Genomic DNA, 17,432 nt, shown 5'->3' with positions numbered 1-17,432 from the left:
GGGCAAGCGAGCTCAGTGGAGCCCCGACACACCGCGGACACCCATGGGTACCCCCGTGCCATCCACCTGTGTGCAACATACACCCACCCCCGTCCCACGCACATGTGTCACTCTGTGCCCCCGGCTCCGCTGTTCCAGCGGGTGGCACGGCCTCGCCCGGGCACCCCGAGGAGCACCCCAGGCTGTGCCTGCTGGGGAAGCACGCGGCAGTGGATGTGGGGCCAGGCGTCCCCTCACCGATGTTTTCCGAGTCATAACTTATGTACACCTGGGCACCCACCCACACAGCATCTATGCACCCTGCACCCCGCAGGGCAGAGGGGACCCTAGCCGGTACCTGCACCCGGACGTCCCTGCACCGTCCGGCAGCACCCTGAGCACTGGGTGGGTGACCTATGGTGACACTGTCCCGGATAGGTAGTCACATAGGGTTGGGGTGGGAGGGGAAGATGTGCACACAGCCATGACTTCCCCCTTGCTCACCACTGCAGCGGTGACCGTGGCTGTGCGCATCTATGTGCGACCATGTCACAGTATGCGCGTTGGCAGGGGTCCGCAGGCGACCTCGAGGCGCCTTAGGATACTGGGGCAGGTGTCAGTCACTGTGTGTGTGTCCACCTGAGTGTGTGCCCGAGTACCAGCGCGGGTGCCGGCACCCGGAGGCAACGCACATCCCCGGGTGCTGAAGCCCAGTGCCGGTACATGTGCATCAGCGTCATGCGTGAGCCCCAGCGCTGCTCCCGGTACCGGTTCGTTGGTAGTCTGTTAGTGCCACTGTACATCATTCGCTGACGAAGGTGTTGGTGCCGATGTAGGAGCCGGTGACGGTGCTGGTGCGGCTACCTGCGTAGGTGCCGGTGGGGGTGCGGGTGGCGGTATTAGCGCAGGTAGCGGTGTAGGTAGGTGCCAGTGCGGGTTTCATCCCGCGCACACGGCGGTCACCTTGGCGGCGGGCCCGGGGCGAGCGGAGCAGTGCGCCTGGGCTGAGCACCGGTGTCCCTGCTCCAGCCACCCCCCAGGGCGCCGGACCCAGCCGCTCCCCCGCTCGATGTCTGCGGGCCGCGCCCCGCTGGTATCAGCCCCTGCGGCTCCATTCCTGCCTGAGTCTTGATACCGGTGCCAGTCCCGCCGGCGGCGCGGCGCTCGGTGCGGGCCATGGCGGTGGCGGAGGCAGGCGGCGCTGCGGCGGCGGCGGTGGGGGCCCGACGCGGCCCGGGCGGGGAGCGGAGCTAGGCGGGAGGCAGCCCGGGATGGCCAGGATGAACGTGGCCCTCCAGGAGCTCGGACACGCCGTGAGTGCCCGGGGCAGCTGCGGAGCAGGGCGGGGGCAATGGGCAGTGAGAGGGGCAGGAGGAGGCTGGTGACGAGAGGCACCGGCAAAAAGGAAAAGGTGGGACACGGGGCTGAAGACAGCTCGAGGGCTGTCAAGGAGCTGGAAGGGCTGGGAGGCTGCGTGAGAAGGGGTTGGGGACCTGGGGGGATCCGGAGGGTGAGAGTCTGGGGGCTCCTGGCAGCTGCGTGGGGCCAGGGAAGCTCTGTGGCTGGAAGATCTCTGTCCTCCACAGTGAGGGCGAGAAGCAGGAGGAAGGATCCTCCCAAATCCCTGCCTGGCATTGGGCAGAGGAAGTGGGGTGGTTTGGAGATGGCCCCACAGACCGTGCTCCATCAAGGCATGAAGCCAGCTTGCGGGTACAGTGATACTGTTCATAGGTGCCCCTAAAGGCAGCAGTCCTGGAGAGAACAGGAGGGCCTGTCCCCATGGGTCTCAGCCCCATGGAGGTGTCAGGAGGAGCTCCAGGACCAGGTCCTTCCTCCTTCTGCATCAAGGGTGCCAGGAGGTGCTGAGAAAGGGGTTCTGACAGATGGTGCTTGGGACCATCCCAGAGTGGAGAGGAGCATGTTGGAGGAGCCAAGGTGGTGGGGGTGCCTGTCTGGATGAGCTCCCACAGGGTACAAAGCCATCCCTCCTGATTCCAGCAGCTCCCAGGAACCGACTCTGGTGAAGGGTTCCTGCCAACTATCAGTCCCAGCCTCACACCCTTCCACCATGACAATCCTTGGCTAAGTCTCCCCGTGCCCCACTGGGATGGCAGTGAGCAGAGCTGGACATGGGGCATTGTGCTGCTTCATCTCTTGTCCTGCCCTGGCATCTTTCTAGCCCCTGACACAAGCCCTGCAGGCAGGCCCAGGGCATCACTTTAGTTTGCCACACAGATGGGAGGGTGAGCCCCAACCCACCCAGGCATTAGCTCTGAAGCCTAAGGATGGCTCTCAACCAGCAGCATTGCTGATTATCTTTTACCAAAGACTCCAGCTTTTTCCTCCAGCTCATCCCCCCACGCCAAAGCTGCTGGCTCAGCTCCACCACCTCCCTCTTGGCTGAGTCTCTGACAGCCCTGATGGCTGGGTTCCCTGCCAGGCTGCCCTGCAAGGACAGGAGAGAGGGGGTCCTGCCCTGCCAGCTGGCAGCAAGTGCCATAAGTGCTCCTTCTGCCCCTGCACAGACTTGGCCCTGTGCCTTGGGTACCCTAGGGGGCAGGATAGGGCAGGAGGGACTTCCAGATGTTTCGGACTGGTGCACATCTGCATGGAAAGTTCCAGGCGGGGGAGGAGGGGTGAGGCAGCAGCAGTAGGCAACTGTTGCCTGGCAACGAGGACCACATCTCCGTTGTGATGTGGCACCTGTCGGCACAGCTGATGCCACGGCTGCCATGGCGACGCAGAGGGATGCTCTGGTGTGAGCCCCTGATCCCCACACTAGCAGCTCTCCCTGTGCTACTCAGGGCCACTCGGGGCTGAGGACAACCCCTGGGGAAGGCCCAAGGACACTGAGGGGGCTCAGGGGCTGCCTCGGCATCGCTGTGCACCTGCTGAGCAGGCACTGACCCTCACTGTAAGAGCCAGAGGACATGGCAGGGCAGGGGGCAGTCAATGCCATGCCCCCCATCCCAGACTACTCCCTCTCTTGGCAGATGCCTGAATACAAGCGTGCCACGCTGCAGGATGACGAGGGGCTGGAGCCAGCCGGGGATGGCAACACCTCTCCTGACAGTGTGGAGGTGAGGTCTGCCCCTGCCCATCCACCCTTCCCCTCTCCATCCTCCACAGCCCCCTCCTTGCCCTCAGACAGGGCCTGCCCACAGCTGAGTGGGCAGTAGGAGCAGGGCTGGGAGCCAAGGCAGCTCTGGCTGTCCCCAGGGATGTGCTGGGAAGCAGCCAAAATGCGGCAAAGTGTGCCCAGGCCATCATCCTTCCTTGCAGCTCAGTGGCGGGGGACCACCAGCACCCACTGCTGGCTCACTGGGCCTAGTGCCCTGGTCCCCAGCAAGCCAGACAGTGGGGAGCAGTAGGGGAGGGAAGAGGGAACAGCGAGGTTTGGTCCACAGTGGTGTGATGGCAGGTCCCTGCTCCTGCCCAGGTGGGGTTTCGGAAGGGCCCAGGGCCGCTGCTGAGCCGCCTGGCCTCACACAGCCAGCTGGAGCTGGTGCTCTGTGCCATCGCACTCTCCCTGGCCCTGCTGCTTGGCATCGCTGTTGTCGCCTTGGCCATCCAGTACCGCAGAGGTAGGGAGGGGCCCTGCAGCCCTCACACCCCAACACCTGTTGGGGACGCAACATAACAGGAAGGGATGGGTCAGCATGGGGCTGCTGCTCTGGGTGCTCTGCCCATCCCAGAGTGCAGGCAGGGCTTGGCCCCGCTTTGTGCCTCAGTTTCCCTGGTGCACGCACACAGCCATGGACATGCCCTCCCTGCCAGATCCCTCCCACAGCACATGCCTGACGGATGCCTGCGTCCGGGTGGCAAGCAAGATTCTGGAGGCTCTGGATGTGGAGACGGACCCATGCCAGGACTTCTACCAATATTCCTGTGGGGGATGGATCAAGAGGAACCCCCTGCCCAATGGGCGCTCCAAGTGGAGCACCTTCAACAGCATCTGGGACCAGAACCAGGCCATCATGAAACATCTGCTAGGTAGGCTTTGGAGTTTCATGGCTACTGGGGATGTGATCTCCGGGTGTAGGCAGCCGGAGTCGCAGTGTCCCCAAGGCTGACCCGCAGCATCTTGCAGAGAACACCACCTTCAACTCCAGCAGTGAGGCAGAACGGAAAACACAGCGGTACTACCTGTCCTGCCTCAAGGAGCAAAGGATAGAGGAGCTGGGCTCCCAGCCCCTCATGGAGCTCATCGACAAGGTGAGGGGCCATCCACACATGAGCTGAGCTGTTAGGGCTCAGCTCAGCATGTCTCCCACTCGGCTCCCCAGATCTGGGGAGGGGACACCCCTTGGGGATGGACCCCATCCCTCCTTGAGGCACCAGGTCCATCTGCCAGCAGGTTGGGGGGTGGAATGTCACTGGATCCTGGAACCAGACCAGCTTCATGGAGGTACTCAAGATGGTATCAGGCACATACCGGGCGACCCCCTTCTTCACAGTGTATGTGGGTGCAGACTCCAAGAGCTCCAACAGCAATGTCATTCAGGTTGGCACCTTAGCACCCAGAGGCAGCAGAGACCAGAACAGGCACCAGGATGACCGTGTTGCCCCTCTCTCCATGCAGGTGGACCAGTCAGGACTTTTCCTCCCATCTCGGGATTACTACCTGAACAAGACTGCCAACGAGAGGGTGAGACTGGATGCCAAGCATGCTGCCAGCAGCAGTCAGGGAAACCCACCACAATGGGGTGCAAGCAGCACTGGGGGGCACCTGGCAACTGTGTTCTGCCCACTGGGTGGCACAGTGCCCAGACAGCAGATTGGAACCCCCCAGGAAGGTAGGGTGAGCTGTAGCTTGGCATCCCACCAGGTCCTTGCAGCATACCTGGACTACATGGTGGAGCTGGGCACACTGCTGGGGGGGGCCCCAGAGCCCACCCGCCTCCAGATGCAGCAGGTGCTGGACTTCGAAACCCAGCTGGCCAACATCACCGTGCCCCAGGCTGAGCGGCGGGATGATGAGAAGATCTACCACAAGATGAGCATTGCTGAGCTGCAGGTGGGCACAGCCTGGGGAGAGGTGAGGTTGTCCAGTGGGACACTGAGAAGTCTGTGCGTGCTGCTGCCCTCCCCTCCCCAAGACATTCCAGACAGCCCCATCTGTTCTGGGACATGTGCTGGGATGCTCATCCCCTTGGTTGTTTAGATTTGAGGGAAGCTGCCACCCTGCATGGAGGGGGTCACCAGGTCCCCTCCTTGTCTTGCAGCATTGAGAGTGGTGGGGAGCCACGGGACAGGTGTTTGGAGACAGAGAAGGCATCTGGGGTAGTGAGGGACCTTGGGACCTTCCTGGGGAGCACAGCTCCTGCCTCAGGGAACCCCCCAGTTCCAGACAGGATGTGGCAGAACCATGTCAATCACCCCAGTGCCACATCTTTGTGTCCCTTCCAGGCCCTGGCCCCTGCCATCGACTGGTTGGATTACCTGTCCTACTCCCTGGCCCCGCTGGAGCTGGTGGACACGGAACCTGTGGTGGTGTATGGAGATATTTACCTCCAGCAGGTCTCTGACCTCATCAATGGCACTGACAGGAGGTGAGGTGCCTGTGAGCACCTGGTCATGCCCCATTTTGGGCTGCCCCCATAGTGGGGACATGTTTTGGGCTTGCCAGTGGCTTGGAGACTGGGACGTCCCAATGCATCATGGTGAGCCACAATACCTCTCTGCCTACACAGCATCCTAAACAACTACCTGATCTGGAATCTGGTGCAGAAGACAGCCTCCAGCCTGGACCAGCGCTTTGAGACAGCCCAGGAGAAGCTGCTGGAGACTCTCTATGGCACCAGGAAGGTAACAGTGGCCTCAGAACCAGTCCCCTCCACCCCCAGCCTGGAAGCAGACAGGTCCACCGATGCCCTTGGGATGCCCTTGGGATGCTGAGCCTCAGATGCTGCAGAGAGAACTTAGGGATCACCTTTTGGGAGCAAGGTTTAGCTGCTGGGCAGGGGGCAGATCTGGGCTGAGGGAAGGGAGGGGAGCAGGAAAGGGAGATGGTGGTCTCACAGACATCCCTTCTCACTTCCACAGTCTTGCACACCCCGCTGGCAAACCTGCATCTCCAACACAGATGACACGCTGGGCTTCGCCCTGGGCTCCCTCTTCGTCAAAGCCACCTTTGACCGGGACAGCAAAGCCATTGTGAGGACTCTTCTGACCCTGTCGTCTTCCCATCATCACCCACTGAACCCTTCCTATGCCCCTTAAACCCCAGGGCTGGAAGGCAGGGAGCAGAGCAATGGGCCCCTCAACCCCAGAGAGGTCGCATCCTGCCCACCCTGTCCCTGCCCAAGAGGGCTGCATGGTGCAAGGGAGGCTTCATTCCCACTCCTGCCAGGCTGAGGAGATGATTAGCGAGATCCGGGCAGCCTTCGAGGTGTCCCTGGACCAGCTGGACTGGATGGACGAAAAGACCAGGCAGGCTGCAAAGGAGAAGGTGACCTCAGGGAGAGCAGTGGGTGAGAGACCTCCCCCCGTCCCAGTAAGCTCACCCAGTCTCACTGCTGGGGTCTCTCCCCATGCAGGCTGATGCCATCTATGACATGATCGGCTTCCCTGACTTCATCCTGGACAACAAGGAGCTGGATGATGTCTACGATGGGGTAGGGGGGCACTCAGCTTGTGGGGAGGGTGTCTGGTCCCTGCTCACACCAAGCCCTAGGAGGCTGCATGGTAAGGCAATGTCCCTGTTTGGGGGACCTGTTTGAGATGGGTGTTACATGGAGCTACTCTGGTGCTGAGCACATTCCGGCCAGGATAGGGGGAATGACCCCAGGGAACTCCTCCTCATCTCTCCTCTTCCTCACCAGTATGAGGTCTCAGAGGACTCCTTCTTCCAGAACATGCTCAACTTCTACAACTTCTCTGCCAAAGTGATGGCTGACCAGCTCCGGAAACCCCCCAACCGAGACCAGTAAGGGAGAGGGTGTAGGGTGGGCAGAAGGATGTGTCTCACCTGTCTCCTGTCCCACCTTCCACACCAGCATGGTGTCACAGCACTGTCCCAGTATGGTGTTGCAGCGCTGTCCCAGTATGGTGTTGCAGCACTGTCCCAGTATGGTGCCACAGCACTGTCCCAGCATGGCCTGGGTGCCACTTGGGGGAAGCTCCCACTGAGGGGTAGCACAGCACTGTAGGTCACCAGTGGTGACTCTGCCTCGCCCCTGGGATGGTGTCCCTTGGTCATGGGGCAGGGACAGCAGTGCCAGCCCCGAACAGGGCAGGGGACCCATGGTGGGAGACAGCACAAGAGGGTGCCTGGGTGGGGTGGAGAGGGAACATATCCCTGCTTGTCCCCTGCCCCACCTCCCTGCCCCAGGTGGAGCATGACCCCGCAGACCGTCAATGCCTACTACCTGCCCACCAAGAATGGGATCGTCTTCCCTGCCGGCATCCTGCAGGCCCCCTTCTACGCCCGCAACCACCCCAAGTGAGCCTGACACAGGGATGAGGGGCATCTCCTGGGGGCTTGGAAGGGTGTAGCTGGATCAGAGCCAGCACTTCAAGGAGCTCACCACAGTCATAAAACAAAGCCCTGGTGGGCTTGATGGTCCCTTAAGGGAGCCAAGACAGCCTGTAAAATCCTGTGGGGCCATCAGTGTCCCCAGCAAGACTCATTCTCACCTAGCTGCCAGCTGGAACAGAGTCTTGCCAGGTGCCCCAGACACAGAAGGGATGCCCAGGCTATGGAGAGGATGCCCAGGACATGGGCAGGCTGCAACAGCATCTTCTCCCTGCACTTACCTGTCTCTCCCCTGTGGTCCCACAGAGCCCTTAATTTTGGTGGCATTGGCGTGGTGATGGGACATGAGCTGACCCACGCATTCGATGATCAAGGTGAGAGCCTACAGACAGCACTAGCCCTGACCCCCTGCACCTTCCTGCCCCCACCCCAGCCCTTGGCATGGGGAGGGGTGCTGTGGGAGCATGGGGGTTCTGCTTTGCCATCCATCACATCATGCATGCTCATGCCCCTCCTGGCCGCCCCCCCTTCTATCGTCCTGTCTCCCCAGGTGGCACCTGCTGATAGCTCCCCCTGGCTTCTCTGTGCAGCTTTCGCTCCATCTGCTTGGTGAGGACACAGTGTCTGCAGCCTTGGTCCCCTCTGCATCCTCCTCCCTGTGGGGCAGAGGATGGGTCCCTCTCACATCCACTCTGCTTTGCACCTTCACCACAGCCCTGGACCTGCGATGGGGTCAATGGGGGAATTTGGGGTGACAAATTCAGCTCAGGACAGCAGGGATGCACTGGGGATGGCTGGGGATCCAGGCACATGGCTGAGCTGAAAGCCTGCTTGGAGCAGGAGCTGAGGGACACCATCTCTCTTGGGCATAAGCCCAAGGCACAAGGTCCCTTGGTGTCCTCTGGTGCTGTTCCCACCACACCCCATCCTGCTTCAGGACCTCCTGCAGCAGGGGGTCTGCAGGGGGCTGGCATTCCCTGACCCCAGCCTATCCCATGACTCGGTTCCACAGGCCGGGAGTACGACAAAGAGGGCAACCTGCGGCCATGGTGGCAGAACTCTTCCCTGGAGGCCTTCAAGAACCGGACAGCCTGCATGACGGAACAGTATGGCCGCTACACCGTCCACCGTGAGAAGGTCAATGGCAGGCAGACACTGGGCGAGAACATCGCAGACAACGGTGGGCTTAAAGCAGCCTACAACGTAAGTGTTGCTGACCCAAGGGCACGTGGACCCCCATGCCTATCTGTCCCTTCCTGGGGCTTCAGGGCACCTCTCCCACAGGCATACAAGTCCTGGCTGCAGAAGAATGGGGAGGAGAAACGCCTGCCAGCCCTGGGGCTCACTAACCACCAGCTCTTCTTTGTGGGCTTTGCACAGGTAGGGTGGAGTGGAATGGTGTGTTCCCCATCCCTCCCTGGCCCCTCAGAGCCATTCCACGGCCTCCCAGTTCCTGAGCCTGCTCTTGCTCTGATAGGTGTGGTGTTCTGTCCGGACACCCGAGAGCTCCCATGAAGGGCTAGTGACCGACCCCCACAGCCCCGACAAGTACCGTGTCATTGGCACCCTCAGCAACTCCCGGGACTTTGTTGAACATTTTGGCTGCCCCCTGGGTTCTCCCATGAACCCTGGCAAGCACTGTGAGGTGTGGTAGTGACGGGAAGGGTGCTGGGGACAGAAGAGACAATGCTTTACTGTGCCTCCCCTGCCCCCAGCCTTCACTGGCTGCCAGAGCTGGCTCACAGAGAGAGAGCAGGGCCACCTCCCGGGTCACCTTCTGTCACCGTTTCCCCCTGTGCACACACCACACACCTCTGCCACCCTCCACAGCACCCATGGCCCCACACCGGGTACCCACCGTAGCCCCCATCCACAGCCTGGGGGACACCACGGCCAGCAGAGAAGCCGTAGCAACCCCAAAACGCAGCTCTGCCCCATAACCTTGACGTGCTACCGATGGGCACAGCTCAGCACCCCTACCCTGGCCAGGCAGGTCAGTAGAGTCCTGGGAGTGCACTAGGGGCGTGCTCCAACGCACTCCTGCTCCCTGAACTGCTGGATGCAAGCTGGGGGCCACCAGGCTCCGCCCTTCCCTCTCCCCTTCCCAGTCCGGCTTGGCTTCCCTATCCACCTCTGCAGGGACCAGTGGGCGGCGGCGGGGACTCTGGTGCCTTCAGCTGTGGGTGGCTGTCGCTGAATTTATTTAACGATTAAAAGCAGTTTCCACTTATTTTGGCGGCTCCGGGTGCTTTCACAGTGTCAGGGTGGGGGCAGACCTGTGATCTGGAGCAAGGGGCGACTCAAAAGCCGGGGGATGTGTAGAGGGTAAGACATGCCGAGGGACAGGAGCAGGAGGTGAGAAATCCCGAGGGAGCAAGGGCGGGGAGCGGGAGATGAGATGTCTTGAGGGACAGAGGGAGGGGAGCAGATGGTCAGGGAAGGAGAACGGCAGCCGCAGGGTCAAGGCGCATCCCTCGCAGGCCAGAGCCGGAGGGGATAGCTCATCCTCAGTCAGAGTGCCAGTGTGGCTCAGGTTGAGGCTGGGGCGACCAGAAGGCAGGATCCGGGCTGGGACAGCTCTGCAGCCCCGGCTCAGGGGATGGCGGGGCCCGCGCTGCCCGCCAGGCAGGAGTGACGGAACAACTGACCCCACCCTGCCCTGGGGACAGGCCGTGGCCGAGTTCCCTCCACAGAGAGCCTGGGGCCCGGCCAAGCCCTCTGTCCACAGTGAGCCCTGAGCACTTTTCCGGGGTCCTCAATCACCTTCAGCCACGTCCTGGGGTGCTCAACCACCTCCACCCCTCACTGCGCCCTGTGGCCAGAGGGCGGCTCGCAAAGGCCACCGGGCGCTGTAGTGCAGGCAGCAACGGGCGCAATGCCCGACGGGAACTGTAGTTCGGCGCGGGGGACGCCGCCAGTTGTAGTCCCGGACACCGCTAACCTCACCACTGTGTCGCGGGGCCAGACTCCATTTCCCAGCAGCCAGCGCGGCGAGGCCAGGGTCCGGGCCTGGGCGCTCGGGTCTCGAGGGGCACCGGGGACAGAGAGGGGAGGCTGGCGTGAGCGGCGGGACCGGGTGCGGCTGGGGGCTGGGCCCCGGTTGGAGGTGCCAGGCCTAGGCGGGACCCTCGGTGCAGGGCCCGGTCTGGGTCACAAGTGCTGGGCCTCGGCCCGACTCTGGGTGCAGGGCACCATGGGTGTTGGGTCGTGATAGGGCTGCCGGGCTGAGCAGCTGAAGCTGAACTGTACGCGGCCCGGGCGACAGGCAAGCCTGGCCCTAGGGCGGCAGTGGCGTGGGGACTGGGGGTCTGTGGAGTAACCCTGCCGTGCAGGGACAAAGCCAATGGGACATCTACGTTCTGGGGACAGGGGCAGTGCCTGCCCCTAGGCTGTGCCTGCCCCTAGGCTGGTACGACTCTGTCCTGCAGCCGGCATGCTCACCTTGCAGGCGTGCTGCCTGAGCCTGAGATGATGGATGCGCCACCCATCACGCCTGGGGAGCTGCTGTGTCTGGGCACCAGCCTCGCCTTCTCCGGCTTCTTCTACTATCTGTACAGGAAGAAAGCCAAAGTCATGGCACGTATACAGGTAGCCTTGTCCCTTGTGTTGTACCTCAGATGCTCTGTCTCCTTCCCACTGCCCTGCACTGCCTGTCTCAGAACCTTTGATTTGATTGCACCTCTACTGATGTTACAACACCCAGGACCAAGCAGGTCACATCCTTCCAGAGGATCCTTCCACATCCTTCCAGAGCTATGCATGACCCACCCTCTGCCTGTCAGCCTATCAGTTCCTGCCTATGTTTATACTCAGTCGCTGCTCTTCCAGGAGGCCCCAAAGCTCCAGGTTGATGATGATTTACCAGCACTGGTATCTGCAGCTGATGGGAGGTGCCTGCCTTATGTTGCCCTGGAAGGTAAGGACATTTTTCAGTCACACACCAGGGACAGAGTCGGGGCTCTCTTCCTTTGCCCATGATGCATCTCTTGGTCCTTAGGCATAGTGCTGCCAGCCAAGGCTGTGCTGACCAGCCATTACCATGAAGGGCTGCAGGGTGTGATCCAGAAACTGCTTGTGAAAGAGCATCGGCTGATCTGGAACAGCTTGGCCCGGACCTGGTGAGTGATGGGAGGGGACAGCAGGGGTGGGCTTGCACTGGTAGGTCCAAACCCCCATCCTCTGGTGCCACTTGAGAGGTGGAAAGTGACTCAGTTAAAGGCCCTAGTCCCTACCCTCAGGTTAGCCTTAGGAACTCTGTGCTGTCTGTATCCCAGTGCTGCACTTTCCACTTGCAGGAGCGAGAGCGAGCGGGTGCTGTCAGAGCAGGTCTACACTGTCCCCTTCTTGCTGGCCTCAGCAGACACTGAGGCAGTGACACAAGTGAGCGTGGAGAGCCCACTCCGAGCTGTCTGTCTGCCACTGGAGACAGTGTATGAGCGGTTCCAGCAGCCAGTCCATGGCTTCCGTGACCTGCTGGGCCAGTACTTGAGTGGGGAGAAGCCCAAGGGCATCCTGGAGACAGAGGAGATGCTGAGGGTAGGGGCTGGGCTGACAGGCATTGGGGAGCTGGCCCTGCACCTCGATGGCTCCCTGCACCTTGAGCCACCAGCCCAGGTGGGTGAGTATTTCCTGTGCCTGGGCGACTGGCAGACAGTGCTGGCGGAGCTGGAGTCAGCCAGTGGGCTCTGGAAGGGGGCGGCCATGCTGTGTGCTGCAGCAGGCCTGGCCATCCTCCTGCATGCCCTATGCCGTGCCTACCGCCGTGCCCGCCTCAAGCAGCAGCGTGAGGACAAGGAGCCGGACGATGAGGAAGCTGGGGACGGGGGGCTCGAGGACTTCTGCGTTATCTGCCTGACCCAGCCCCGTGAATGTGTCCTCTTGAGCTGTGGCCACATCTGCTGCTGCTTCCGCTGCTTCCAGGCCTTGCCTGCCCGCCTCTGCCCCATCTGCCGCGGACCCATTGAGCGTGTGGTGCCCCTCTACCAGGCCTGAAAGCACCTAGAGGGCACCCAAAGAGGGCAGCACAAACTAAACCAAGCCCAGAGCCTGCAGAAATCTCAGCTGTTTTGTCATGTGCAGCTGTGTGGTTCATGTTGGCAGGGAAGGGTCCTGATGTGCCCCTCCATCTGTTTTTGGGAGCGGGAGGGAGTTATAACTCCCTCACCCTTCCATCCTCTGCCAGAGTGACCCCATCTGAAAATGAAGGCTTGAGGGAAACATACTGAATGCTGGAGCCGAGAAGCTGAGTACTGTGCCCCACACTGAGGCATTCCTTTGGCTGGTGGCTGTTTGACCTTTTCCTGGACCCAGCCCCTTGTCAAAGCCACGTGGGACTTTTACCCTGTTTTGCTTTTCCAATGCATAGCTTTATGGGAAGTATGGCTGGGACAAGACCAGAGCTGGTGGGACACAGTGGGCATGGTGGGGTGATAGAGATGCAACCTCTTCCCAAGCCACTGTGGTGCCACACCTTGGTGCCACTCTTGTCCTCCCTCTACAATTCATGTGCCTACAGCTACTGTCTAGACCACATTGGGGCACATAGGTGCTGGTGGGAATGAAGTGTGCCCTTTCACCAGTTGCTCTGCCAGCTGGGAAGGGGGATGAGCATCCCTCTCTGCAGGGTCCCCACCCTCCTCCCAGAGCAAGAAGACAGCACTGGGGTGTCCTGGAGCCTGCCTGCACCTCTGGCCCCAGCTGCACCCAGCTCTCCTGCCTGGACTGGGAGTGGCATGCAGTGGTGTGTGAGTGATAAAGCCAAGAAGCCAAGCTCAGCCTTGCCTCTTGCTTTGTGCCATGAAGTGCAGGCATGGGAAAATGTGCCAGGAGCTGAGTCTCCTCAGGGAATCAGCCCAAGGGCACAGTCACTGGTGGTGGGTGGTGGGCAGGGGACCCCTGTCTGGGGTGCACCTCCTCAGATTACAGCTTGAGGGGGCAGGGGGTGCAGAAACAGGACTGTTTCCAAGGCAGTCCTGCTCCTCTGGTCTCCATGGCAATCGCTCCCCTGGACTGCTCCCCATCACTGCCTGGCTGCAGTTGCCCAGGCAACCCATGGGCTCTCCTGGCTCCTGCAGCTTTGGGGCACACAGGATTTGGAGGAGGGGGGTAGGCAGTGCTGGCAGGCCATTGGCAGCCAGACAGCAGTGTTGGAGTCAGGGTGGGGATGGTATGCTCCCTTGCCAGGGCAGCAGCTCCCATTGATGTCATTTTGGGACTGAGGGCTTGCTTTGGGCAAAGGTGCTGCTGTGGTGGTGCCCTCAGGGCCCACAGACAGCTGTAACGCCCCAGAGAAACCTCTGGGGATCCACATGCATTTTTGTGGTGTGGGAGGGTCCTTTTCTCCAGTCTTGCAGCATGGCTTCTTCCACTTGCTAGCATGGTGACTGCCTCGCCACAGAGTGAGCAATGGGGCCCAGGTGTTCCCCCCCCCTGGAACTGGGCATCCCCCCGCAGCAGGAGGGATTTCGGGAAGGAGATAAATACCAGATGGGAGAGGGCTGGGCTGCCAGGAACACACTCCCCATGTGCCAAAAGCTGCTGGCACGAGTGGGTGCGTGGGCCGGGGAGGGCGGGGAGGTGCCTGTGCTCCTGCAGACTGCTCGTCTCGTTCCCCAGGGCCTGGCAGCCAGCTGGGGACAAGGAGAGGGACCTGCAGCCACCTGCACCCCTCTGTCCCCGTGGATGCCAAGGGTCCCCTGGGCAGGGAACATCCTTGGTTGTGGAAGCACATGGGAAGGGTGCCAGTGCATGCACCCCTACTGCCAACCCATGCTGGGGCATGACCCTAGCCTGTCTCCCCACACCTCCTTCTCAGGTCACTGTTGCCTCTGGGAAGGCCAGCAGTTCAATGGTGGTCTGGGCACACAGACCCCATTAAGCAACCCTGCCTAGCATCACTGGGTGGCATCGTGACTCAACTGCTCAGCTCACCACCAGCCAGAACCTCCCTGTGCCAAAACACTAGGCACAGGGTCTGCCCAGACTTGTCGCAGCACACGTGCCCCCAGATGAACCCGCTGTCCCTCACCAGTGATTTTTGATCAGAAGCAGGAGAGTGGTCAGCTTACAGAGTCTTGCCCAACTTCTCTCTGCAACCACCAAGGGCCCAGAAGCAACCCAGGTATCCTGCCAGCTGCCACCCACCACTCAGGGCCCATGTGGGTGCCAGTCCCTGGCCCCCTCCCCAACCCCCAGGGCTACCAGTTTGCTCCTGCCTCCCTCCCTGTCTGTTGTCATGGTGACCAAAGATGTAGTGACAGACAAGGATGAGGCCTCACACCCCAGCAGGGCTGTTCATCCACCCAGCTTTCCACCCCGACCAAGCTCAGGCAGGAAATCCCCTGTGAAGTCCCTTGCCTGGAACCTTTGCCAGTCCTCTGCACTGAGCCATGGGTAGATGTTTGGAGAGGGTGGCAGTGCCATCAGCAAGTCCTCTGTGAGGCCCCCTGGGCCACAGGTGCCACCACCACGGAGCAGAAGTGCCATCTCACGTTTGTTGGCAGGGCTGGAAGCAGCACAGATGGAGGCACCCATGCCAGCCTACAGGCATGCCTCTGCAGCCCCCTGCCCTGGGCGATGGCACTGATAGGATCTCAGGTGTGCAGCAGAGAAAGCTCCAGCTCTGGTGGCTGATGCCTTCTGCCTCCACCAAGCCCCATGGCATCCAGCCACTGTCTGCCAGGCCACCAACTCTGTCCCTGCCAGGACTTGAGGACCACCAAGGTGCTCCTACCCAGCCCAGCTCACAGCATGCGGGGGTGCCTACAGGGCCTGGGCAAGACATGCCCCACCACAACTGCTTGCACATGCACAGAACATTTCTCCACTGTAAAACCACCTGAAGCATCAGTGACTTCAGGGAAACCCCTCAGCTCCATTACAGCACCCAGAGCCAGCACCCAAGTAACCCACCAAGGGTGCAGAGCTCAGGGGCAGCATCCAGCTGTGGGGCTGCATCACAACAGATGCTGGTGGGCTCCTGGAGCATCGCCCAGCACTATTTTCCCTCACCAACCCCACTGTGGCTATGAGGCTAGCAGCCCAGCCCTGGAACCACCCCAGGGGAGTCATGGTAGGGCTCCAGCTCTTGCATCACCTGCAAGGTGACCCAGCTCAGAGCCTGTGGCCTAGGTTCAAGGAGCTAGGGCAAGAACTGCCTGCCTCCCACTCCCACAGCCCGTTCATCCCACTGGAGCTGGCCTTGTATTGGACAAAAGGCCACGAAGGATTTAAGAAAAGAGATTACATGGTTGCCAAAAGGTACATAACAAAAGTGGGACGAGAGCCAGGGGAAGGAGGGCATGTGGTCTGGCTCACCATGGGAGAATGACAGCTGCACTGGCAGGGGATGAGGCTGAGGTCCATCCTACACCCCCCCTGCCCTCCACCCCATTCAGATCCCTGGTACCCACCTCTGGATACACGACCAGCAGCGTTCTTAGGGAGCCAAAGACTCCCAAGGAAATGCAGTACCCAGAGCCATATGCTGCCTTGTCCCACCTACAGGCCAACTGTGCTAGCACAAATCCAGTCCTGCTCCTGCCTGGGCTGGGCAGAGGGTCCCTCCCAACCCCCTAACCCTAGCCTCACAGCCCTCCCCTCCTCCCCATATGCTAGCCAAGCAGCTCTCCTTGGATGCAAGGCACTGTACAGACACAGGTATGGGATAAGTGGGGTCATTCCCAGGGTGACCCCTTTCAAGCCTCTCCCCAGGAACCTGCCAGGCTGGAAACCCTCCTGGAGTGCAGCATCAGCCCTGCTCACATCCCACACAGCCCATCTGCTTCTCTTTTTCTCTCTCACCCCCAGCCCTACTCATGCCACGGCCTGCCTGTCCCTGCCCACGGGCAGTGGCATGTGGGCTTGGCAATGAGAAAAACAGGCCACATCTCAGCGTGGGCCTCTTGCCTATTTTCCTGGGCATTTTTTACAAGAGCAGAAGCCATTGCATGAAAAAGTTCAAACTGATTCCCCAGCAAAGGTAGGAATAAAGCCATTGCCTTTCTGGGAGCATGGGCACCGCTGTAATGTCCATGCTCTGGAGGACAGCAAGGATCAGTGTTCTACAGAGCTGGGCATGAAAAGAAAGGCATGGCTGAGCCTTCCCAAAATAGAAGTACCTGCTCTGCTCTCTCATCGACCAGCCCAGCCAATGCTCTTATGGAGCACCTTTCAACAGGATCTCAGGCCATGAAGATGCTGGCATGGAGGAATGGACCATAGGGCTATCTGTAAAACCCCACTCTTGCCTCCTCAAGGCAGGTTCTCATGCAGCTGCTATAGGGCTGGCAAACATCATTTCCATGCAGGGCTCTAAGGGCTTTGCTGTAACACAGCACAACTGAATAGTGGGGCCTGGATGCACAAAGGCAGCAGGAACAGGGCTAACAGTTCATGATAGGGTGGTCCTTTTCAACAAGCTGTCACCACCATTATCATCATCATCACCACTCCCAGAGGCCAGAGCTATACCCACAACTCAGGCAAGAAGCAACTATCCCAGCCTGAGTTTAAGCAGCAGCCTCAGGTGACTGGGATGAGGGATCCCAGGTGAGGCTGCTCAGGGGCAACAATGCCAATTAGTACAATCACTGTCCTGCCATCAGGAACAGGCCTAAGTGGGTCCAGAGCAGGAGTGTGCAGAGGGGACACAAATGGTGCTCTGAGGCAGCACTCGGGCCACTCTGATAGGTCTCTTCTTGCTGACCCATGGTGGCTCCCCGTGGGGGATGGTCCTTGCTCTGGTCCACAGAGGGAAGGGCCAAACCATATGGCAAGAGGCATCCAGGGGCACAGTCCCCATTCCTATGGACACCTGCATAATCACACCTGTGTGCTCTCTGTGATTCTGCACATACATGCTATGGGCACACATGCACAAACACATGCACATGGGGGTCCAAGGAGGGGAAAGGACCAGTGTGATCTCAAGGGGGGATCTTAGCTCTGGGGGAGGCTGAGGGAGGAGGTGCCTGGA

General features: G+C 60.6%; 2 protein-coding genes across 5 annotated transcripts; both read left to right on the top strand.

Moving 5' to 3' along the window:
• Nucleotides 1–1,250: 1,250 nt before the first annotated feature.
• ECE2 (endothelin converting enzyme 2) lies at nt 1,251–9,110 on the top strand. 4 transcript variants are annotated; one of them, XM_054386272.1, is made up of 20 exons: nt 1,251–1,292; nt 2,470–2,472; nt 2,973–3,059; nt 3,419–3,563; nt 3,757–3,972; nt 4,070–4,194; nt 4,337–4,483; nt 4,562–4,627; nt 4,808–4,996; nt 5,389–5,531; nt 5,673–5,787; nt 6,025–6,135; nt 6,332–6,430; nt 6,519–6,596; nt 6,804–6,907; nt 7,313–7,423; nt 7,763–7,830; nt 8,469–8,659; nt 8,741–8,836; nt 8,934–9,110. In XM_054386272.1, exons 1-20 carry the CDS (start codon nt 1,251–1,253, stop codon nt 9,108–9,110), a joined length of 2,313 nt encoding a protein of 770 aa, XP_054242247.1. The 4 variants fall into 4 exon arrangements, with proteins under 4 accessions (XP_054242247.1, XP_054242248.1, XP_054242249.1 ...); XM_054386273.1 differs by lacking the exon at nt 2,470–2,472; XM_054386274.1 differs by lacking the exon at nt 2,470–2,472 and having other exon boundaries at nt 1,260–1,298.
• A 1,221-nt stretch (nt 9,111–10,331) lies between these two features.
• Nucleotides 10,332–12,453, top strand: LOC128970518 (mitochondrial ubiquitin ligase activator of nfkb 1-A-like). The gene is made up of 5 exons (XM_054385747.1): nt 10,332–10,575; nt 10,905–11,044; nt 11,285–11,372; nt 11,454–11,574; nt 11,752–12,453. Exons 1-5 carry the CDS (start codon nt 10,332–10,334, stop codon nt 12,446–12,448), a joined length of 1,290 nt encoding a protein of 429 aa, XP_054241722.1. The 3' UTR covers nt 12,449–12,453.
• The last annotated feature ends 4,979 nt before the right edge of the window (nt 12,454–17,432 follow it).

This window comes from Indicator indicator, chromosome 13, assembly GCF_027791375.1.
Source record: "Indicator indicator isolate 239-I01 chromosome 13, UM_Iind_1.1, whole genome shotgun sequence".
Taxonomy (NCBI): domain Eukaryota; kingdom Metazoa; phylum Chordata; class Aves; order Piciformes; family Indicatoridae; genus Indicator; species Indicator indicator.
The sequence above is the reverse complement of the archived record's forward strand: the minus strand, read 5'-3'. Positions and strand labels throughout refer to the sequence as shown.

Coding starts and splice junctions, on each gene's coding strand:
- ECE2 (XM_054386272.1), top strand. CDS start 1,251: ATGGCCAGGATGAACGTGGCCCTCCAGGAGCTCGGACACGCC. Junction 7,424..7,762: donor TACGCCCGCAACCACCCCAA/GTGAGCCTGACA, acceptor GTGGTCCCACAG/AGCCCTTAATTTTGGTGGCA. Junction 7,831..8,468: donor CCACGCATTCGATGATCAAG/GTGAGAGCCTAC, acceptor TCGGTTCCACAG/GCCGGGAGTACGACAAAGAG.
- LOC128970518 (XM_054385747.1), top strand. CDS start 10,332: ATGCCCGACGGGAACTGTAGTTCGGCGCGGGGGACGCCGCCAGTTGTA. Junction 10,576..10,904: donor GTTGGAGGTGCCAGGCCTAG/GCGGGACCCTCG, acceptor CTCACCTTGCAG/GCGTGCTGCCTGAGCCTGAG. Junction 11,575..11,751: donor AACAGCTTGGCCCGGACCTG/GTGAGTGATGGG, acceptor TTCCACTTGCAG/GAGCGAGAGCGAGCGGGTGC.